The following is a 24,696-nucleotide window of genomic DNA, read 5'->3' as shown; positions in this document are numbered from 1 at the left end:
GATTCTATTTATGTATTTGTGAGAGACACAGAGAGTGAGAGAGGCAGAGACACAGGCAGAGAGACAAGCAGGCTCCATGCAGGGAGCCCGACGTGGAACTCGATCCCAGGACCCCGGGATAACGCCCTGAGCCAAAGGCTGATGCTCCAGCGCTGAGCCACCCAGGCTCCCGGCCTCTTTTTTTTTTTTTTTTTTTTTTTTAAGATTTTATTTATTTGAGAGAGAGAGAGAGAGAGAGCGTGCACACAGGCACAAGCAGAGAGGGGCAGAGGGAGACGAAGAAGCAGACTCCTCACTAAGCAAGAAGCCCAATGCGGGGTTCAATTCCAGGGCCCTGGGATCGTGACCTGAGCTGAAGGCAGACACTTCACCCACTGAGCCCCCCAGATGCCCCCAAGATCTCTTGCTTCTTAAACAGCTGCCTTCTCAGACAACCATAACTCCTCAGCCCAACTGTATAACACGATGTGCTTTGGATTCCTACACGAGCCTCCTTTTTCTTGACTCTGTTCTTTAAATACCAAATTCATCCAGTATAAATTCATATTAAAGCAAAGGCCAGCTTGTAAAAGTACCGGTTCAATACAACTCACAGATGCCTCCCTGTCCCTGAGCACAGGACCGTCTGAACAACTAACCGTGATTTATGACCTTCCAAATATTATTCTTCTACCTCCAGTCTGCTTCCAGTATGAACGTTTTCAAAAAAATCTCAGAGGATCATTTCACGTGTTAACGGCCTTGTTCAATTTTTTTTTTCTTCTTACCAAACGTGTACCTGGGCTCCTACAACACCACGTTAGCCAAGTCTCTGGAGGTACTTGCTCTTGGCAATCTAAATTCTCATTTCAGCTGCTCCCACTAGCACAGTGGGGATTTCAGGCTGCCAGAGGCGGGGTGCAGCGGTGGGAGGTGGGACTCGGGCCTGCGATCTCGCATCCCGCTTGCTCTGACCTTACTGGAAGGTTTCTCTGCACCCCTCAGAGCAGGTATCCACTGTGCACCGCCAGGTGAAATATGAGGGAGCTGTGAACCAAGAGCTCCAACACCTACCAAGCCTGCGTTTTCTCAGACATGTTTGCACAGGCCAGACGGGACAGCTCTGAGCAGCCCTGGCTCCCGACCCTACACCTGCCCCTCTGACGCCACCTGACCCCTGGAGGTCTGCAAGTCTAGCCTCTGGACAGCCAATTCAACTCCTGACATTAGGGGCACACTATGTGAAATGGAAGCTTTGAGAGCTATTTTCCCATCCTCTTTTGAGTAACCGGTAAGAAGCTGGAAAAGGTAACCCTCATCGAATGACCTAGAAGACTCCACAGTGTTATCACTGGGACCTGAATATTGATAGAGCACACACTGCTGATTCGAAATCTCTGGAACTATGATGCTAATTTCTTCTTTAACTTCACACACTTGTTTTTATTTAAGAATAAATACCAGGGCAGCCCCGGTGGCGCAGCGGTTTGGCGCCGCCTGCGGCCTGGGGTGTGATCCTGGAGACCAGGGATCGAGTCCCGCATCAGGCTCCCTGCATGGAGCCTGCTTCTCCCTCTGTCTGTGTCTCTGCCCCTCTCTCTCTGTGTCTATGAATAAATAGATAAAATCTTAAAAAAAAAAAAAAAAAGAATAAATACCATGCTTGACCCTCCCGCCTGAGGGAGGGGGGAGAGGACAGAGGGCAGTGGGCCAAGGCCAGCATTTATCAAAAAGGAAGGCCAACTCGGGGAGCCTGGGTAGCTCATTCAGTTAAGCATGGGACTCCTGATCTCCAGGCATGAGTTCAAGCCCCGGGTTGGGCTCCAGCTGGGCATGGAACCTACTTAAAAATAAATAAATAAATATAAATAGTAAATGAATAAATAAAAGAAGGCCACCGCCAAGTACTGCAGAGGATGTGAGGAGCCAGATCCCTCACACCCTGCCTGGTGAGGATGTGGGCCCCTGCGACAAACAGACTGGCTGTGCCTCAAACACTACACACAGTCACCCTGTGACCCCAAAACCGCATTCCTAGATGTACCTGGTCTGTGTAACGGAAACTCACACCAATCTCACCTGCCCCCCCCCCCATCCTTACAATGCAATGAGAAACAGTTTACATAGTGGCAATTAGATGTGCATACTAACTGTTGCATGTTCTGCAGACTTGAAGAACTTTTTTTTTTTTAAGAATTATTTATTTATTCATGAGAGACACAGAGAGAGAGGCAGAGACATAGGCAGAGGGAGAAGCAGGCTCCCTGTGAGGAGCCCGATGCAGGACCCAATCCCAGGACCTTGGGATCATGACCTGAGCCAAAGGCAGATGCTCAACCGCTGAGCCACCCGGATGCCCCTTGAAGAGTCTTTATAAGCATTACATGAGAACCTTTTCCAAAGCACCAACTCCTGGGTTTTAGCATCTCCTCTCCTGTCAAGCTCTGCAGATGGGCCCTGTGGGTGGGTCCTGCAGCCTGTCCGGACTTTGTCCTCGGTACACAGCACGAAGCATATCCAAGCACCATCCCCCATAGGCCCACATGTTGGGGCTCTGCTGGACATGGCCTCCCCCAGCTCCATCAAGCAAATCCTGCCCAAAGACACCTCAACCTCCACATAAAGCTACTCCCTCGGTGGCTGGGTGGCTCAGTCCTTTAAGTGTCTAACTCTTGGTTTCCATTCAGGTCATGATCTCAGGGTCGTGAGATTGAGCCCCACATCAGGCTCCATGCTCAGTGTGGAGTCTGCTCTAGATTCTCTCTCTCCCTTTCCTTCCGTGTTTGTGTGTGCGCACACACACACACACACACACATACATGCACTCTCTCTTTCTCTCTAAAATAAATAAAATCTTTAGAAAAAAAAAAACACTCCCACACGCCAAAGACTTCTTGAAGTTATAATTAACAATTAAGAGAACGTGAAGCATGTGTTGTCATCAGCTCTGAGGATTTCAGTGTGCACTTTGCAACAGAGAGGCTCCCTGTATGCTGCTCAATAAACCAACAAATGGGCAGCCCCCGGGTGTACAGCAGGTAGCGCTCTGGCTAGCTGAAATGATGCGTCCCGGGCAGCATTCAGAGCTGCAATGCCAGCGTCCAGAAACCGCGTGCCAGAAACATCCAAGACAAGAAAACCTGCCACTGGCTACTTCAGGACGTGGGAAGGAAAATGGGTCTGGAGACCACGGGCTGAGGAAATGAACACACACCTGGACGCATGCTTTCTTCCTAAAATTTGTACAGAAAGCATTAAAGACGGTGCCTCAAGGACCACAATTAATCTCCCTGAGCAATCACTGCCTTAGAATCACTCAGGTTGACAGAACTGATCAATACTTTAACACTGATCTGAGATTTTTACCAATGTGCTTATAAATTCGTGGCCTGTTGCAAATAATGTCCGCACAAAGGAGCCCATTTTCTGGACTGCGCACCTGCCCACCTGCTCACTATCCTCCTGATTAAGGCGAGCAGGGTCCCCGGGCACACAGGGCTGGGGGGACACCAGGGTTGTCAGAGGAACAGCCCCACTGGTACCTCTGTGACATCCCTGAGCCCAGGGCCCTCTGCCGGGCTCAGTTCTTGGGCCAGAAGAACTTGCATTTTTTTAAATTATATTTATTTATTTGAGAGAAAAAGCGAGAGCACAAGCAGGTGGAGTGGCAGGCAGAGGGAGAAGGAGATGCTTGGCTGAGCAAGGAGTTCGATGCAGGACTCGATCCCAGGACCTTGAGATCATGTGAGCCAAAGGAGGGCATTTAGCCCCTGAGCCACCGAGGTGCCCCAAGAACTTGCATTTCTAACAAGTTCTCGCCCAGGTGTTGCTGGCCCAGGGACCACACTAAGATGATCATGGCCGTGGGGTTCTGGTTCTCTGGAGAAGGACACCCTCCCAGCACCCAGGACCTGTTTGTCTTGCAGACATGAACTCACACAGCTCTCAGGAATGCAATTCCTCAATACGGCCTTCACACAGCCCACTGAGGGGACCCCAGCCCCTCCCGGGCAAGCTCTGCCCTCATCCAGTGCAGGTGGGCTCACCAAGCCAGGCCCCCAGTGATGTCCTTGGCTTCCAGTATGTGTGTGTGTGCACACTTCTGGTGCCTGGCACAACCACCCACTTTTTCACAAACTTATGACTTGTCTCTGCACAAGCCCCAGTTTTCAATCCCCTCTCCTAATTACTCCCTGAGTCAAAATGCATATGCCCCAAAGCTTCTTGTAGGGCAGCAAGTCTACAGATGGGTTAATCCACCGGAGCTCAAACTCGTGATAACGGAGACCCTCTATTAGGAGAGGTGGTCGGGGGAGAGGAAAGCCGGCCCCCTGCACCATCCAACGGAAGCGGTGGGGCAGATCCGGGGGCGGACACCATTCTGACCCCACAGTGACGGACTCCTGGACAGAACAGCCAGCTGCCCATATTCCTCTTTGGTGGGGAACGAGTAACTTGCCTTCCGTGGCCCCGGCCTCAGTTGTTTGGGTCTGACTTGCGTGTACAATTGACCCTCAAACACCACGGGTTCACACTGAGCAGAACTGTCCACTTACGTAAAAAGTGTTTTGATGAATACATTAGGGTACCGTGAATGTATTCTCTCTTCCTTACGATTTTCTTAATGATATTTTCTTTCCTCTGGCTGACTTTTTGTAAGAATGCAATATGTTACACTCACACACACCCTACAAACCATGCTAATCCATTGCTGATATGTTATTGCTAAGGCTTCCGGTCAACAGGAGAGTAACTGCAGTTACGTTTTGGGAGAGTCGGAAGTTACATGGGGATTTTCATCTGCGCAGGGGGAGTCAGTGCCCCCCAGACCCCACATCGCTCAAGAGTGCACTTAAGAAGACATCTGGCATTTTCCTTTCCAACAGCGATTTAAGGTGGATCCATAGACGGAGGCTCATCTTCAAACTTCAAGCCATCGTCATTGCCACCGGTCATCCCTGCTGGGAGAGGCAGAAATCCATCCACCTTTGCAAAAGATCAAGAGTGGTCAGTCTGCAGATAACCTTGTTGTACGAAGTGAAATAAGCCAGCCACTAAAAGACAGTGGAGGAGTCCAGCACATGAGGTCCCTTGAGTGTCAGATTCAGTGAGAGGCAGGGAGGACAGTGGCTGGGGGAGGGCATGGGGACGGGGAGTCTGGGCTTCACGGGGACAGAGCTTCAGTCCTGCAGGAGCAAGAGTCCTGACGACAGATGGCGGGGATGGTTGCACAACGGTGTGAATGGGGTCGATCCCCACCAACTGCACACTTCATGATGATTAAAATGGCAAATCTGATGCGCATTTTACCACAACTTGAAAAAGTGCACAGTAACACATTTTTTGGAGTAGTGTGTCACTGGAGTGGGGGAAATGGACGTTTAGCCCCGTTTCGCAAGCCAGACGCAGCCAAACGGAGCAAAGCAGTCTTGTTCAGACCATAACTATTTCATCAGCGCCAAACTGTGTCCTGGATGGGACTGTCCTCCCACAGCAGGTCAGAGGTCCAGACTCCTCGCCCTGGAGCCGCCCTCCCAGGAGGGAACAAAACACCCCGAGACCCGAGGATCTCAATAGTCACCCGGTGGCCTCTGCCCTCCATCGCATTTGGACGCCTATCCAAATCCCAAACTACCCACAGTGAAGTGTGACCAGCAGGCAGGCCACCCGGAGGAGAAGTCCTCGCCCACCCGCCGGCCGGGGCAGGACGGCTGCTGGGGCCCGTGCCAGGGGCCGCCGCCTGCCACTCCTAACTCTGCGGCTGCCTGACGTTCTGCACTTGCCTACTTGGCACCCATTCATCACAGAGCCAACCGTGCTAAATAGATTTGCTTATGTGCTGCTTTCTCAAAGCTCTGGCATCTAGGACCTCAACCTCACAGATGGGGAGAGGCAGCCCCGCCCTGGGCCACCCAATTCTTCCAGGTGCAAAGGGCTCCCGGGCAGGCCTTTCTTGTGCAAACCAACCAGTGCAGCGCCCACACCCCCAAGTGCTCCGGGCCCAGGAACCCAACAAGGGAGAGCCCCCAGGGCCCAGAGCTCGCCAGATTCCAGCTGGCTGAGCCTAAGCTGCTTACTTGGCCTGGCCTCACCTTTCCTGCAAAAGCCCAAGGAAGGCTCTGGCCTCACTGCCCCCCACTCCCACTTCTGCTCCCGATGGACCTAATGCCTCCCTCTGGAGCCCTGCATGGCCTGCGTGTCCCTCTGCCTTGGGACCTGGAACAGAACCTTCCTTCAGTGGAAGCTCCCGTGGGGACAGTCCGTGGTGCACCTACAGCCCACTGCAGTGTGGGGACAGAATAAAGGAAGGTGGCCTGCACTCCAAGGTCAGTGGCCCTGCTGACTCTGGGGTGGGCGAGTGGGACTCAGAGAGCTGGGTCCCCAGGCCCCACCAGCGCAGAGGCATGGCTCTGGGCAGGTCATATCCCTCCCTGCTGCAGCTTCCTCATCCATAACGGGGGTAATAATAACGCCTCCTCTCATGGGCAGATCCAAAGATACGGGACAATCTGTCCAAAGAGCACAAGGCCAATCCCAACCCGAAGCTGCTGCCGAGGGACGACCGTGGCGCCCAGAGGCCTGTCCATATGGTGCGCACCACAGTGGCTGGCTGCCCTGGCCAGCCGGGGGCTGGGTCCCCAGGACCGACTGGGTGCCACCGACGCTTGCGGTCCTCATCACTCTCCAGTAAATACTGACACATCCTCAGATGCCAACAGTCCTATCCACTTTGTCATAGCATTTTTAAACGTTAGATCATTAAATTTTTTTTAAAGATTTTATTTATTTATTCATGAGAGACACAGAGAGAGAGGCAGAGACACAGGCAGAGGGAGAAGCAGGTTCCCTGTGGGGAGCCCAATGTGGGACTCGATCCCAGGACCCCGAGATCACGCCCTGAGCTGAAGGCAGATGCTCAACCGCTGAGCCACCTGGGCATCCCAATCAAGGTTTCTTCTTAACCTGCTCTCGAATCACAAAAGATACAGAAACTGAGATTACAGACCACCCTGGAAACAACAGTAACAAAAACATTGCACAATACGTGACACAATCTAAAAGGTAAAGCTGAAGCCACACTCAGGAAAACAGACCCTTAAGAACTTGCATTACTGAAGAATAAAACTGCTCCAAGATTCATTCAGAAAGCTAAGTGGGACTAGCTAAAAAAACTCTGGGGAGTGGGGTGGGACTAAGAGAATGGATTACTGCAGCCGAATGTTAAAACATATAAAGCTGTGGTATCTGAAAGTGGAACAGCCAGTGAACAACCTAAAAATAACGCCAAGCTAACAAGGAATTTTTAATACCCAGAAAAGGCTGCTGTTCCCATCATGGAAAGGAATGCATGATTCAATAAAGGATCTCCAAGCAATTTGTCTGAGGAGAGTAAAGGTGGATCCGAATTCCATGTCAATGAAAGATTCAACCCTAAGAGATGAATCATAAGAACCCCTCCAAAAAGGATAATATTAAAAATAACATTACTGTGGCAAAATTCAAAGTATAGAAAAGCCAGTTTCCTTTGTCCCCATAAAACTTTCTGTATAGAAACAAATACCATCAAGCAAAGACCAAGGACAATCTTGATCACGGGAAAGAAAAAATACTTTCCCGTGATCAACAGTTAAATGTGATCAGGAATAGAGCTAAAGGATGCCTGGGTGGCTCAGTGGTTGAGAATCTGCCTTTGTCTCAGGTCGTGATCCCAGGGTCCCGGGATTGAGTCCCACATCGGGCTCCCTGTGAGAAGCCTGCTTCTCTCTCTGCCTGTCTCTGCCACTCTGTGTCTCTCATGAATAAATAAAAATCTTTAAAAAAAAAAAAAAAAAAAGAGCAGTCAGGGAAATAACAGAGAACAACTAACAGAAAATTAGTAGAAAAAGTAAACAGTTATTTCCCTGAAAAAAGGAAAACACGGGGATTTAGGAGACACTTGGCCTCACTGTAAAATGTCAATACACAGGATTAACATACCATTTCCACTTTTCAGGCTTAACAAGATGAAAATGCCTGACAATGCCCAGAGTTGGACAGGGCTTGGCTCACACCCCGGGACTGGGAGGATAAAGTGCTGCCTTCTGGAAGAGCAATCCTGTAGAATCTATGAAAGATTTAAACATAAACATGCCAGATTTAAAAAAAAAAAAAAAATTCACTTCTGGGAACTGACTCTCCAGATACACAAGTGCAAACAAAACAAAACAAAATGTGTATCCAGATGTTCCCTGCAGCACTGAAGTGTATGCATCAGCTCCAACTTCGGATTAGAAGGATCCACCGGTGGGAGGCCAGTGAAATGTGGGCATCCTTGGGCCTCCACCGGCAGATATTAGCAAAGGCCGAGGGGTGGAAATGGTGCCTGGCATGTGCTAATAGGGAAAGATTTCTAAGAGCCAGTGTTGTTCAAAACAGCAGCGCAGTCTGTGTGGTATAATCTCACTGAATATAAAAACAGATCAGGGATGCCACAGCACGGGCTTGGAAACACTTTGCCCAGTGAGGCAAGCCAGATACAAAGGCCACACAGTGTAGGATTCTATTTATGTAAAATTTCCAGAAAAGGCAAATCCAGAGAGACAGAGTCCGTGAGTGTGGCGATGGGAATGTTCTGGAACCAGATGGAGTTGGGAGGGGAGCACAACACTGTCAGTACACTAAACTCCCCTGGGTTGTGCACTTTAAAATGGTTAATTCTGGGCAGCCCCGGTGGCTCAGCGGTTGAGCGTGTGCCTTTGGCTCAGGGCATGATCCTGGAGTCCCAGGATTGAGTCCTGCATCAGGCTACCTGCAGGGAGCCTGCTTCTCCCTCTGCCTGTGTCTCTGCCTCTCTGTATGTGTCTCTCATGAATGAATGAATGAATGAATGAATGAATGAATGAATAAATACATAAATACATAGATAAAGGTTAATTCTGGGGCGCCCGGGGTGGCTCAGTCGGCTCAGGTCATGATCCCGGGCATACTGGGATGCACAGCAGGGAGTCTGCTTCTCCCTCTGCCCCTCCTCCTGCTCATTCTTTCTCTCTCTCTCTCTCTGAAATAAATAAAATCTTTAAATAAATAAATATAATGGTTAATTTTATGTTAGGCAAATTTTGCCACAATTTAAATAAAAACAAAGGAGATGCACAGGCAAGCACATGTGCCTAGAAAGCATCTGGAATGAAGCACAGAGACTGCCAAGATGGACGGGCCACCATCTATCTGGGGATCTCGGGATTGTGGGGGGGGGGCATGAGAAGGAGTTGGGGGAGGGGGAGCTTCTCAGTTTACACCCTTCACGGGGTTCTTCCCAAACCATCAGCATGTGTTACTGGGCTTTTCGTGTATGATTGGTGTTTCCTGACTCGTACCTCGTCCTGTAATAAATACGTGAGTTACCCTGATGTAAGACTTAAACATTCCAGAGAGAGCTAAATGAAGCCCCAAAGCCAAGAGGGAGGCCCCTTGGAAGTATCTGTCTATTTTCTGTAAAAAACAGAAAACAGCATAGAATTGTTTTGTGGGGGTTGTCACATAATGATTCTTTAAATAAATACCTGCAACGGTAGATTGATAATTAGGCCCAACAGTAGATTGATAATTGGGCCCAAGCCAAAGCTCCCTCAACATTGTAAAAACCCCCAACCCCACGCCCCACACACCCAGAATACAGGGCAGGCCTCATTCTATAGCCTGGAGGAACAAAACATTATAAAGAACATTTTAAAAACCTTAATCCTGGGCAGCCCCGGTGGCTCAGCAGTTTAGTGCTGCCTTCAGCCCAGGGTGTGATTCTGGAGACCCGGGATCGAGTCCCACATCGGGCTCCCTGCATAGAGCCTGCTTCTCCCTCTGCCTATGTCCCTGCCTCTGTGCGTCTCTCATGAATAAATAAATAAAATCTTTTTAAAAATTAATTAATTAATTAATTAAAAACCTTAATCCTGAGCAAATCCGCTTATACCCACACTTGGTTTTCATTCTTTCTCTTTTGTTTTGCTCTATTCTGTTTTGTTTTGAATCAGCTTGGCTTTTAGAGTCCATGATCTAAAGTGACTTAGTCAAGTAGGAGAAACTGGACTATCTTGGGTTTGGGGGATTTTTTTTTTTAAATTATTATTCAAAAAGAAAAGAAATGGGCTCCAAGTTTAGAGTAGCAGAAGAAAACAACAATCAAAGTTAAGTGAATTTTAGTTGAACTCTGGAAACCCTCCACTAATTAGAAGTCATTGTGCCTCAGCTCTGCCTTGAGAAACAACGGGCTGGTTTTCCTTCTCCCAAAATGAAATGACGAGGACATACTGAATTTTGCAAACCATGAAAGAAAACTCATAGAGGTCAAAACAGCCATCTGAATCTTCGCAATGAAATAATCAGGCACTGGACCATTCCTGATGCAACCAGGCCTTGTCTGGGTGACACCTTGCACGTGGCCTCGGCCCCTGCCAACGCCTCCTTGCAATCTGCTGGGGTGCGCGCCGACACCCCTGCCTAGAACTCTCCGCCCTGTGTGGCCCCCTGCGATGCCCACTGTCCAGCACCCAAAGGAGCTGACACCATGTACCACCCTGCTGGTCGCGTGCCCCTGCGGCCTGCCCGGGAGGTCCCCACAAAAGGTCTCTTTCTGCTTGCTGGCAATTCTCCACTGCCCCCAGAGCCACCCGAGCCTTGGAACAGGACAAAAGGGAAGAAAGGAGAAACCCTCCCCACACCAGGAGCCGGGGACCCCACGAGCCAGCCGGGGCCCCTCACCCCTTCCTCTCCATTTGGCGCTTCCATGGCTTCCCCGTGGGGCCAGACTTCAAGGAGTCCAATCGCCTCCCGCTTCAAAGGCTTCCAGGCCCCGATAAATCACCCACGCTGACAAGCAGCGCAATCCTAGCGCCCAGGATGTTTGCTCTCAGCGGGTTTTGTTTTTGCTGTTACCGTGGTTCCCCCGAGAGTCACAAAGGGATGGGCGCCTGGCACCTCGAGGAGGCCTCACCCCGGAGGGGAGCGTGTGCAGGCACCTCACCCGGCTCTGACCTCTGGGGGTTGCCCCCTCCCACCCTGTCCGCCCCCGTCAAAGCCTCACGTCCCCCATCGAGAGCCAGGCAAGAGGCTGGAGGAACGTGGGGGGACAGGCGGGTGGCTGCCCCACGGCCCCCCGACGGCAGCCTGGCGGCTGGCAGCAGCACACAGGGCTGGCCACAGCGCTGTCGAGAGAGCAGCACGGGACAGCGAGCTCTCCAGGAGGACAGCCCTGCCCTCTGTGCCAAGTGGCTCGTCCCCATCGGGTGGCACTGGCCCTGCTGTGTCTGGGACCCAGTTCCAGACCCTAACACTGACCAGTCCCCGGGACTCCCAGGCTCATCGACAGAAGGGGTGTCTGGCAGCAGCGTATGGGTCAGCACAGGCCATGGTAACAAACGGCACCAGAACAACAGGCATTCATCATCCCACTGACCTAGAGGCTGAACCCCGAGATCGCAAGATGTGGGCCTGGCTGACTTTGGCATCTTTTCTCCCTGTGTCTTCTCGTCACCTTTGTCACCTTCTCTCCACCACAAGGCTGTTTCTGGGCCCTGGTTTCTCCTTTTTTGTAGGGACGCCAGTCAGACTGCCTTAGGACCCACCGTCATGACCTCATTTTAACTTGATCACATCTGTAAAAATCCTCTCTCCAGCCAACACCATATTCTGAAGTCCTGAGAGTTAGGGCTCCAGCATCCCTTTCTGTGGGGGTCACGTCATCCACCCTGTGCCCATGTGGTGTTGTCTTTACGGAAAGTCATCCAGTGAGAGCAAGGGCCCTCCAGCCTCACAACCGGAGAAACACAAAGTTGTTAGTTTTGAAAGGCAGCTCCCACTATAGTTCCATCTTAACATTCTTTCAGATTTCCCGTTTTTTGCTTCGGTTTCAAAATATGCAGAAGACTCTGGTTCTTGTGGCTATTTACATAAGGTCCAAATATCTCAGTGGCTCTGGGGACCGTGGCAGTAAACAGGGGGACTGGCTGCCCCCTGTTGCCCTGCAACAAGCTGCCCAGCAGGTGCAACTCCACGTGGAGGGTTTGGGGACAGCTTCAAAAAGGATCAATATGTGAAGAACGGGATGGGGATGTGACACTTGGAGGTAGAGAGTCTGCAGAACTGGGGAACTGGCTGGCCTAGGGTTCCCACATCCCAGCCTCCTATGTCCTTACCTGTCTGTGAACACCCTAAAAATCAAAACGCTCCCCAACAGGCTTAGGAACTGCCACGGTCTCCTCGACAGACAGCCTTCCCACGGTTCTCCTTCACCTCCCGCTCTGGCCAGCAAAGGACAAAGCAAGGAGGGAGGTGATGGGAGGCAACAGCGTCTGTGACAACAGCCTCGACTCCTTTATTCAAATGCCAGACACAGTGTCTTCCCTGGCAGCTTAAAGAAAGGACCCAACGAGGTGTCACCGGTGCAGGAGGCACAACGGCACAAAAGATCCTGAGACCCCTCTGCCCTCCTCTCCCCTCCCCCTGGGGAACCGCTGGTGTCATTCTGTGTTTGTAGACTAGACGCCTGATTCTGGAGGCCAGCATCTACACACACACACACACACGGAAGGGGGGATGGTGGGGGGATTTTTTACACCAGTCACATGCAACATGCATCCCTCTGTGGCCTGACTTTTGTCCCACCCAGCATCCCGCGCTGAATCACTGCGCTGTTGGTACCCAGGGGTCCCCATTTCCACGTCAGCCCCCAAGGAGACACAGTGCCGGCTATCTGGCTCCCATCGCAAGACACGTCGCTGTTTCCAACTCCTCTCCATTCGAACTGGGGTGGCAGTGAGCAGCGTGCCGCCCGGGCACACATGTCTTGTTCTAGAGCAAGACCAGGACGTGCACCCTTGTGACGGTAAGAGCCAGTGCCGACCGCCCTCCAAGTGGCAGCGTGCACCACCCTCCCCCAGCACCACGCCACCCACATCACTGCTGGCACGGCTCTCGTTACCCACTGGTGACTCCAGCCAAGGTTCAGGGGGAACGCCACTGGCGGGGGGTGACTGTCTTGTAAGCTGCATCATGTTCGAGCCTAACAAGGCCCGACGCCTTCCTAGGGGTTCTGGCCCTTTGCATCTGCTGCTCCATGAACTGTTTGCTGTGTGCTGTGTCTCTGCTGCAAGTGGGACATTAACCTTCTCATCTACCTCGGGGGTCAGGTGCTCTGGATACAAACCCCCTCACCTGCCCTACGGACTGTAAACGGGTCCCCCCAACCCTGGGGGGCTGGACATCACACCCTCTGCACCGAGACACACAAAACGGACCCTTCTGATGCACTGATGCTGAGAAATGCAGGAAGGGGTCGGAGGGACCCAAGAGGTCCCATATCTCCCCCACCCTGTGTTCCTTCACCTGGATACCCTTGTGTGACGACACCGAGCCCCGAGAGTGGTGAGGAAGCACCTGCTCCAGGCAGCGCACCGCAGCGCCTTTCTCCCGGAGCACCAGCCCGGGCCCCCACACACCTCTGCACCAGGACCCAGCGGGGTCCTTCCCCCCCAGAGCACCCACAGCCCCTGCACCGCGCGAACACCTCTGCACCTGCCGCCACGCAGCGGCGCAGACCCACTGCAAACCCCAGGTCTGGCTGACGGCTGCTCGGATGGCGAACACCGAGGCTCGGGGTACACCTCGCCTGCACCCCCGCTGCGATCAAGGCAAGTGTCAAAGGCCATTTTCTAGCCGGCTGCGGAAAACAGGGCAGGGCTTGGGTCTCAGATAACGCCTGTCTGTGATAACAGTATTGAGATTATGTGGAGAACAGTCCTTACCATTCATGCTGAAGTATTTACAGGTTAAAAAAAAAAATTAAGGCTGTCTGGGACCCATTAAGAGGGCCGGGGGAAATGAAACAAAATTAACAGGACGTGTAACTGTGGAGGCTGCAGGAAAAATATAGAGGGGTTCACTGTACTTAGTCTCATTGTGTGTCTGCCTGACGTTTTTTATAATGAAAAAGCGAAGGGGAAATGTGTTAGAAGTCCTGGCAATCTAGAGACGAGACTCACACTTGGCAATTTTCAGCCTCGTTGAAGAAACCTGTGTCGAAAACACGAGCGTCTCCCCCCCCCCCCCCCCCGCCAGCCTCCCCAGCCCTGTGTGAGGTCTGACACCATTTCCAATAAAACACAACTGTTTGTGTCTTTCTTCTTAGAGACACTGGCTATGGTCACACGTGTGCAATGACCTGTTCAATCCTCTACTTGTAAATCATTTCCTTTTTTTTTTAAGATTTTATTTATTCATTCATGAAAGACATGGAGAGAGAGGCAGAGGGAGAAGCAGGCTCCCTGCAGGGAGCCCCGATGTGGGACTCGATCCCAGCACCCCGGGGATCACATCCGGAGGCGAAGGCAGATGCTCCACTACTTAGCCACCCAGGAGTCCCTGTAAATCAATTCCAATTTACAAAAAAGTTGCAAGATTCATGCAGGAAACTCCCCCCTACACACACACCCATCCTCTTGATCAGACCCACAGATTTTTCACATTTCCCCCATGTGTCCACCATACTGTCTCCGCACACGCCATGCTCTCCCTCCGAAGACTCCGAATAGATTGTAGACATTACGTTATCCATTAATGCACAGTATATACATCCCAAACGTCAGAACATTCTCTTCAACGACCTCCCTATGATTCACAAACTCAGGGAAGTTAACTTGGACAACATTTTTGAGTATTTTACGCCCATATTTCAATTTCATCAAACGTTCCACCGATACCCACATCACGTGTTTTTGCCATAGCACCGACCCATCTGGAATCACACAGTGCATGTGGTCACCCCGTCCCATAGGCCCGTTCCTTGGCCATCTTCGTCGTTCACGACCTTGAGGTTTGCTGCTAAAAGCCAACTGTTTCAGTAAGATGCTTCTCCAGTTGGGCTTGCTGGTGTGTGTCACTGTCAGAGTCAGGTGTCATATCTCCAGCTGGAAAGCAACCCAAGTGACACCCTTCTCAGAAGAACGTGTCCATCGGCCCGCCCGGGTGGCGTGAGCCTTGATCACCGAGTTAGGGCGACGTCCTATGCCTCTCCAGTCTTGTCACTAACTGTCCCCTTGCAAATGAGGGCTGGGGTGGGGGGCAGTGGGAAACACTGTGGGCCAGGAACATTTCCTGCTCCCCACCATGCGTGGCCTCTTCTAATTAGATTCAGCATTCATTGAGGACTCTTGCCCAAATCAATCTCTACAATTACTATCGCTAAATGGGGTTTTTCCTGCTCACTGCACATTTATTAATTGGCATTTTAAATTTTTATTTATTTATTTATTTATTTATTTATTTATTTATTTATTTATTCATGAGAGGCAGAGACATAGAGGGAGAAGCAGACTCTCTGCAGGGAGCCCGATGTGGGACTCGATCCTGGGACCCCGGGATCACGCCCTGAGCCAAAGGCAGACGCTCAACCGCTGAGCCACCCAGAGTCCCCTAATTGGCATTTTGCTATAGGGAAGTGCTCTCTCTTCCCCATCCCTTCTATTTATTTGTGGAACAAAGTGGGTTAAATAGTGTCTCTCAAAATTCATATTCACCCAGAACTTCAAATGTGACCTTATCTAGAAATAGTCTTTGCAGCAGTAACAAGTGAAGGGACCCTGAGACGAAAACTGTCCTGGATTTAAAGGGAGCCTAAACACAATGATAGATGTCCTTACAAGAAGAGGAAGGGACCCACACAGACACCAAGGAAGGGCAACTCTGAGAAGGTGAGGGAGAAAGCAAGCTGATGCCGCCACGATACAAGGGACACCACAAGGGACAGTCACCAGGACCTGGAAGAGGCAAAAAACAAACAAACAAACAAACAAATTCCCTGGAGACTCCCAAGAGTGTGGACCGCTGACACGGGCATTTTCTGCGGACATCCTCTATTTCCTATGTTTGAAGTCCCCTTGTTTGTGCTGCTCCATCAGGCGGCCCCGGGAAACACACACATGTATGCGGTTACTCACTGACTCATCAGCGTTGAACCATTTTGTTCCATGTCGAACCCGCGCTCACCTTTGTTCGACACTTAGCACGTCCCAGATGTGACCTCCAGAGCTCCTGCAATGGGCACCTGCACGTTTGAGACATTCCCATTATCTCTGATCACTTACTTTCTGGCCCAAGAACATGCTCCGGGCTCACCTTGCATCCCTCCCCATGCTGGCCCCACAAGCGGTCTTGCCTCCCCAGGACTCCCAGCTCCTTGACTGGGGAACCCCATCTACCCGCCCAGATGCGGGCAGCGGGAGTGCTCATTGCTAGTGAGGTGCCGGCGGAACATGACTACATCAGAGATCATTGACAGTTTACAAGTTATGACTTCCTAACGTGAACATTCACGTGTGTGTGTTGTTGTGTCAGCGAATAGATGAAATCATGACTTACGCCACTGTCTCCAATTCCAATCCAGCCCCCTGTGAGTTCTTGCTTTCCTGGATCCCAGATTAGCATCTCCTTCTTTCCACAGTAGGAACTCTGCCTACACCACAATCAACACACTTGGTCCTTGCCCAACCCTACACGCACCTCACACAAAGCAGAATGGAAAGGTGGCCCACGGAATGGGAGTAAATATGTACAATTACACTTATACCTGATAAGGAGTTAATATCCAGGATATATAGAACTCCTACAATGCAACCAAAAAAAAAAAAAAAAAAACATCCAAACTATCTGATTTTTAAAATGAGCAAAGGATTGGAATAGACATTACTCAAAAGAAGATATGCAAGTGGCCATGAAATACACACAAATGACAGGAAAAGATGCTCAATGTCACTAGTCGTTGGAGACACGCAAATCCAAACTGCAGTGAAATCCCACCTCACATCCACCGTGACCGCAACTATCAGTAACACGGAAAGCAGCAAGTGGCTACGGCAGGGGCAGGATGACGGTTCCTGGGCAGTAAAACGAGAACCACCACGCCGTCCAGCGATTCCACTTGCAAGCATACACCCAAAGCCCCGGAGACACCCCCCACGTACACCCGTGTGCAGGACAGCGTGACTGACCAGCCGCAAAGGGGAAACAACCCGAATGTCCACCAACAGATGGCAAAGCAGAACGCAGGAGACGTGGGGTGTGTGTGGGGGGTGAACGTAACAGAATATTCTTCAGCCTCAGGAAGGAAGTACTGACATATCCTACAAGTGGATGAACTTTGAAAACACTAGGCGAAGTGAAAGAAGCCAGTTACCAAAGGATGAATGCCGAATAAGCCCATCTATTCAAGGTACCTTCGGCGGCCGGCCCAGTCATAGACACAGACAGCAGAACAGTGGGTGCCGGGGGCTGGAGGGAGAGGGAACGGGGGAGCCAGGGATTAATGGGGACAGAATTTCAGTTTGGGGGATGAAGAGTTCTGGAGATGCACGGTGGGGTCACAGGACAGTGTGAACGTGCTTCCTGCCACTGAACTGAAGTGGATCACTAAAAATGTTTTCAGGGGCCCCTGGGTGGCTCAGTCGGTGAAGCACCTGCCTTCAGCTCAGGTCATGATCTCAGGGTCCTGGGATGGAGTCCTGCATCGGGGCTCCCTGCTCAGCAGGGAGTCTGCTTCTCCCTCCCCTTCTGCACTCCCCACCCCTCCCCCATGCTCTCTCTCTCTCACTCTCTCAAATAAATAAATCTCAAAAAAAAAAAAAAAAAACTGCAGATGCACAACCAGCCAGGCTCTCTGCTTCTGCACAGCACCCACCTCTCACGTTCATTAGAGGGGGCACCCCCTTGTCCCATCATCTCCTGCAGACGTAGCGTGTCACTCAATGTTTCCCTATCTCAAGTTGCTTTGGAAACAACAGCCGATGTTATATGAAGTCTACTATGTGAAGACTATGATTACGATACGGTGACCTGGGGGTTATTTCAACTGTTGGGAAGAAAACTCTGTTTCCAAATGTTATTTCCAAATGTTCTCGAGGGGGGTGTTCCACAAGAAAAACACAAAATAAGAACACACTGTAGGGCTATAAGGTAGACCCTGCACCTAGGGGGACCCAGAGGCTGTGCCTGAAAGCTTTTTTGAGCCTGCAGCCCCTCCCCTGTTTCCACATCTGTCCTGCCACCCATTGGTGGGCCACTCACTTTCCAGGTGGGGCTCCCATGTCCACACCAAGTTCCTCACCGTGCCCCAAAGCCCACTCATTCTCTGGTCCAATGCCCACTGCCTGCCAGGAGCCAAAATGCTGAGTGTGACCGTCCTCCAGACCCCTAAGCGAGACATGGACATGTCCCCTGTCGGTTTCCCCCCAGGAAGCTCCTTATCCAGCACCTTTCCTGGAAACTCCCCAGTGAGTCCGACACCAAGCCCCTTGATATTTCATGCACCTCCTGTCTTGGGTACAAACAGGATCCTCTCATCCCAACCACTGCTGCCATTATCTAGAACATGACTGCAGGCCAGTCCCTTGGACCACTCACCCCCTCACGACCTGAACACACCTGTGACCTGACGCCCGAGATCTCCCCTACCCCATGGACTGCCCCGGGCCGCTTCTACTTCCTACTGCTCCCGCTGCTGCGGGCACCTGGCCATCCCCAGGGCGGCTGCTGGCGTCTGGGCTAAGGGAGACCTCCGCGTCCGGGTGCACACATGTCTTCTGCTCTCTCTAGGAGGGCTGACAAATACTGACGCTGCCAGACTTGACTGAATTTGACACACTCCATGAGCGTGTCCTCACATGTCACATCCTTTCTCCCTGGCCCGGACCACTACGAGTGGGTCTCCCTGTGGGACCCTGCTTTCTGCACCCCCAGGGTGCCTTGTGGGGGGGCGGCTCACAGGTACGGGGGGGGGGGCAAGGAGTCCTTGGCCCTTCCCCTGTGCATGTGCTTTGAATCTGCACGGTGCACATTCCTCCAAGACACTATGTTCCTTTCACTTCTTCAAGGTGTCCTGCTGCAAGATCTCAGACTCGGCCTAATTCAAGTCAACAGTCGTCACTAAGATGATTTTTTTCTAAAGATTTCATTTATTTCTTTTACAGAGAGAGAGAGAGAGAGAGAGCACAAGGCGGGGGCGGGGGGGCAGAGGGAGAAGCAGATTCCCCTGCTGAGCAGGGAGCCCGACATGAAGTTTGATCCCAGGACTCCAATATCATGATCTGGGCCAAAAGGAAGACACCCAGGCACCCCTAAGACCATTTTATACGCTCTTGGGGCAGCCCCGGTGGTTCAGTGGTTTAGCGCCGCCTTCAGCCCAGGGTGTGATCCTGGAGACCTGGGATGAGTCCTGCCTCGGGCTCCCTGCAGGGATCCTGCTTCTCCCTCTGCCTGTGTCTCTGCCTCTCTCTCTCTCTCTATGTCTCTCATGAATAAATAAATAAAATCTTAAAAAAAAAAAAAACATTTGACAGGCTCTTAATGGAGCTACGGGGTTGCCCCTCCCAAGCACACGCAGGCACACATGCATGGTGCACACACCTGTCCGCGACATCCCGCCCAGTGCCACGGACTGCACGAGAGGCTCAGGGCCGGGTCCCACACATTAGGGTCAATCCGGTTGGATCCAGTTCTGCCCTCTCATCTCCCACCAGCAACAATCCAAACTCTAGGCAAACCAGATGGAGCCCCTCCTTGCTCTGGACTCTCCAATGTGCTCCTGAAGCTAAGGACAAACACTGAGCCCCAGGACAGAGGGGAGGAACAGCCCCGGGGGTGGCGACAGAGCTCCCTGCGGTGCCAGGAATGTCCTCTGTGTGCGTGGGCCTGTGAAATGCAGCCAGGGCAGTGAAGGAAGTCAAGCCTTCATTTCAGTTTAATGAATTTTAACCCGAATAGCAAAGTGTGCCCGGCAGCAACTGTCCTCTGTTGCTCCGATCTGCAAAGGGGATTTCTGTAATTTAAGTGCACACTGGGTTACCGACCCCACCCCCACAGCAGGGCACCGGGCTGTGGAAATCACTGGGCTGGGGACTGGGGGGATTTGGGGCAAACCCTCCCCCACCCATGGAGGACTCAAAGAAGCGACCACATTCTCCCCAGATAACATCTCACAAGTGACAGGGTGCCTACTGGAGCTCATTCCAATGACAATTAAAGACACACACTCCACTTCCCACTGAAACGTGAGACTTTCTAGAGGACAAGCCACTTAGTCTAATGAGGCTAAATTTTTCTGTAATTACTTCCTTCCCTTTGGTTTTTGATTTTTTTTTTTTTTGGTTCTCTCCAAGATAGAATTTTTAAAAAATCAAATCAAAACAAAAAACCCGAAATCCCAAAAATGGTGCAAACCACCACACCAACACAATTCCTTATTTTTGAAAAGCTTTCAGCAAATTCCCAGCATAGTTCAACAATTCCTCGGCCACTCTGTCACCATGATTTTAAATAGATCACACCCCAGGTAGGTTTCATGACCATTTGTCCATGCAAGCAGAGCTGTCCTGCCCTTTTATTTCCAACGTGGCAAGCTCCTGGACAAAACCAAATACCTACTAGAAAGAGAGAGGCTGGTACCAGCCACCCCCCACCCTCTCCCAGTTGCATCCATACTTAATGGGTCAGAGCTCCTCCTCTGGTTGCTCCATTTTTTTTTATTTCAATACTCAGGAAGTCCTCAGTACTGATCAAACTCCTAACATTTCTGATACCGTGCTGCAGTGAACACAAAACCAAAGGACCCAAAGGGTCACCACGAAGCAATGTTTCCAACATCAGTGCTTTTAACCCCAATTGTCCTTTCATGAAATTGCTATTGGCCATGCAAGACTTCCCCAGCAATGCTTCCTCTCTCTGAAAAAGAAAAGCCCCCTTTGCTTTGAAAGCTTTCATGCACGGTATTCATGGAGTTTGCCTGGCAGTCACCTCAGGGTCCCCAAAGAAGGAAGTATCTTAAGGACAACCTTATCCATCAGGATGGGGTCAGAGCCTTTAAGGAGCCCCCCACCATGGGGCACAGCAGGGCAAACCCAAAGCTCTGCTACCCCGTCCTTCTCCACTCGGTGACCGCAGGACACTCCTGTGGGGGAGGACTTTGGGTCTGCTTTCAGGTTCCCAGGGAATGGACCAAATAAACACCAAAAGGCTTCTGACATCGACGGAACGTTTCCGAAGATGGTCATAAACCCAGGGTGGGGATAACACTTCGCAGCCCACTGTCTTTTCCTTGACGACGACCTGGAATTATATCATTAGAGCTCTCCCAGGGAAAAGAGCTACAGAGTACACAAATTTCCTGTGCTTAATCAGACTGGCCAGGGTTCTGCAGATTAGGGAGGGCCAGCCCTTCACACCCGGGTCCCATTTCAATGATAATAACTTTCCACATCCTGGCCTCCCGTGGAATGCATTTTAAAGGAACGCCACTTCTGCGGCGGAAACCCGCTTCAGAATCCCCCTCTTAGAGGATGCACCCTCCCTACCTGTCAGACAAGCTGCGGCCCCACATTTCTATCCCACTGATCTGGCCTGGGGGTCGGGGGGGGGGGCGGGGGGGGGTAGACTGCAAAGGAAAGATCTGGCTCTGCCAGGCTCTGGTGTCTCAGAGGTTAAACCAAGGCTAACCGTTCACCGGTAACAAGTACTTTACTGCAGAGTGACACACAAACGCCTAACAAGGCTGTGCTTTGACCCAACAAGAGGAGAAAGGCTTAACAATAAAAACAGAAATGCGGTTCCCATTTTGCCTCGTCAATCTGCAGATATGGTCCCCAGGAAGCACATTCTCAAACTCATGTTGCACGCAAAACATTAAGCAAAATTCTGGTCATTTTTTTCCAAACTGGGACTTGCTTTACTAATTGAGAGTTAGGCACCCATGGGCACCCAAGGGTGTTTCTGTGAATCCTTCATACAGCAGCTTGCCACGTGGATGGTGACCCGCAGGGCCAGTGTATCCAGGTCTCAGGATGGCATTCAGCACTGAGTGGACACCAGAGTTAAGCCTGCCCCCGCTGTTAAATGCCGAAACATTTCAAAAGTGTGCTTCTTTGCTGCATACACAGCCATAATGAGAAAAACATGTTGCCTTACAACATACATGAAAACTTTTCTTTTTCCAAAGTCTTATTCAAGATGTTGTCCTGTGCTGGCTTCCAAATGGACCGATAGCATTATTTATTATGACCATCACTCCAAGAATCTGGGCCAGAAATCAACACTCCTGCGCTCTCAAAATGGGAAAAGGGCGAACCCCCAAACCACCACTCCCAGCCTTTCCTACCTGGGCGGGGCACACAGTCCCATTAGGTATTTGTCTCCTCAGGGAACAGAGCTCTCCATAAAAATGCAGAATAAGAATCTACGAATCCTTCTGCAATAACCTTTCCATGTTTTTATATAGTCACATCTTTTGTGTATAAAATACACTCAGATTGCAGGGATTCCTCTTCACAGCAGAAAAGATGCCAAAAGTACCCAAATCTCCTGTAAGCATACAACTGAATTCATATTTTGAATATGAACAAGTTTGAACGTTCAGCTAACGGGAGCATTCCAGAAGTAAGAGGATGACGATGAACACCTTTCCTCCTCCCTCCCTTATGGAGACGATTATTTTACTGGAAAAAAGCAAGTGACCTCCGCTCGGGGTTCCAGAGTTAAGGAGAATGACCCAGGATTGCTTTGTTCCTCGTGAGATTCCTGAAATACGACTGAAAGAGACGGGCAACGTTTCAACTACTCGGTCCGAAACGCGAGCAACTTCCCCGGGCTTGTTCCGATGTCGGTCTGAGCAACAGAGGAGTCGCCTTTCTCGCAGCGCCCCGCTGACAGCCCTCCGCACCCCACGGCACCCCACGGCACCCCACGGCACCCCACCCTCGTGCAACGCTCGTGCAACGAAAGCCGCCGCAGCGCGTGCAGCCAGGCAGCCGTGCAGGGCCACCGAGCCCCGCGCACCGCCAGCGCCAGCGCTGCGCCACCGCGCGTCCAGGCCCGGATTTAGGCCCCGTGCGCCCCCCTCTCCCCGCGCAGCGGCAGATTCCCCCGCCCACTCTAACGGGGGGAGGGATCCGTGCGGGGAGGAGGGGTGCAGGGATGTCGTGAGGGTCCCCCGGCCTGACTCGGAATAGGCCAGGTTTGCTCACCATTGCGCAGGGCACCCTGCGCGCTTTTTTACGCGCTGAAGGGACAGCGACAGAAACGCAAGCCCCCTTCCCAAATCAAGTCATCAGCGATGTCTGAAGTAATCAGCATCTGCTTAAACGCGGACGACTCCCCCCAAAAGAAGGCTGGCCGGCCCCCCTGGTGCTGTACACCCGTCCCGGAGCGCGCGGCTGGCAGCAAACCGCGGGAGGCGCGAGGCCCCCGGGGCGGCGGTCCCTGTCCCTCCCTCTCACCTGCCTGCAGGAATACATGGGGGTGGGGGTGCACGGTGCAAGAGGGGGCGACGCCGGGTCCGTCTCTCGTGTGAAGGGGCGGGGGCGACCCTCCTCGGCCTCCCAGCGTCCCGGCCCGCGGCAGCGCCGCCCTCCCCCACCCGGCGGGGTGCCCGGAATGCGGCCCGCGCGGGCCGAGGTGCCCAGGGGTCCGGACGGCGTGGGCGGGCGCCGCCTCCTCGGGCGCTCCTGCGTGTCCGGGGCGCACGCACACAGCCCGCGCGGGCCCGCCCCCCAGACAGGGCCACCGGGAGCCCCGGGCCGACCCCCGGCCGCGTGTCCCGGCCCGGCCCGGGTCTCGGGGAGCCGTCCGGCAGCCGAAAGGCCCCCGCTCGGCTACCTCCCGGGAGAGGAGGAGGGGGTGGGGGGGTGGCGGGGCCAACAAAAGGGAAGGCAGCGTCTCCTCGGATCTGGGGGCGGGGGCGGGGGCGGGGGGGCGCGGGAACCCCAGGCTCGGGCGCACAGGGGGGCGCGGGGGCCGGGAGCCCGCGGGAGTAGCCTGGGCGGCAGGGCCCGAGCCCGGGTCCCGAGAGCTGAGGACGCCGCGGCGGGACCGGGCCGCCGGCACACTCGCCGCCCCGCACGGCCCCGCACGCCCCGCACGCGGGCTTCCCCGCCGGCGCCCGCGCCTCCCGCCCGCCCGGGCCCTGCAGGCCGCGGCCGCCCCCAGAGCGCGCCCCCCGGGAAGCGGCCGGGCCCCCGCGGCGGCGGCGCAGACCCAGAGCGCGGCGCCCGCCTGGGCACCGAGGGGCGGCGGGTCCTACCTGAGGTCCGGGGCGCGCAGAGCAGGAGCGCGGCGGCCACCCAGACGGCCGGGGCGCACAGCAGCGGCGGCGCCGAGCCCCGGGCCATGCCGCGGGCCGTGGGCCGTGGGGGCCGTGGGGGCCGCGGGGGCCGCGGGGGCCGGCGGGGCGCGCGGGGGCCGGCGGGGCGCGCGGGGCCGGGCGCCACCACCCCTGTGGGCCGCGCGGCCGCTGCCCTTCGTCCCCGGCGCCGCGCGACTGCGTCCCCGCCGCGGAGCTCCTAGTGTTCTCCCGGCCCGGCCCGGCCCGGACGGCCGCTGGGCTGGGGCGCGGCGCGGGCTGGCTGCGAGGCTCCGGGGCGCGGGCTGGGCGTCCCGCCGGCCGCCGGGAGGAGCGCGGGGGGCGGACCGCGGCGCGCAGGAGGCAGGGTCCCGGGCTCGCCCGCCCCGATGGGCAGAGCGAGGCCGGCGCCGGCGCCCCCTGCCGGAGGGACGCGCCCGCGGCGGGCGGGAGGGCGGGCGGGGCGCGCGGGAAGCGGGGGGCCGGGGCCGGGGCCCGGGCCGGCGGCGGGGGCGGCCGCTCGGTCCCCGCACGGGCCTCCCGCGCGCGCCCTCGGGTCGCCGGGCCGCGGGGGTGCGCCCCGGGGG

General features: G+C 53.4%; 1 protein-coding gene across 3 annotated transcripts in view; it reads right to left on the bottom strand.

Annotated features, from left to right (window-relative positions):
- Positions 1-24,201, bottom strand: part of ROR2 (receptor tyrosine kinase like orphan receptor 2) — a 185,018-nt gene extending 160,817 nt beyond the window's left edge. For all 3 annotated transcript variants that reach the window (XR_012037879.1, XM_072841008.1, XM_072841017.1), the window contains exon 1: positions 24,071-24,201. Coding sequence is in view for 2 of the 3 variants with exons in the window: in XM_072841008.1 (XP_072697109.1) it covers positions 24,071-24,158 (88 nt within the window). In the remaining variant the exon portion in view is untranslated. The remainder of the gene's footprint in view (positions 1-24,070) is intronic.
- Between the last annotated feature and the right edge of the window lie 495 nt (positions 24,202-24,696).

Source organism: Canis lupus, chromosome 1 (genome assembly GCF_048164855.1).
Source record: "Canis lupus baileyi chromosome 1, mCanLup2.hap1, whole genome shotgun sequence".
Classification (NCBI taxonomy): Eukaryota; Metazoa; Chordata; class Mammalia; order Carnivora; family Canidae; genus Canis; species Canis lupus.
The sequence above is the reverse complement of the archived record's forward strand: the minus strand, read 5'-3'. Positions and strand labels throughout refer to the sequence as shown.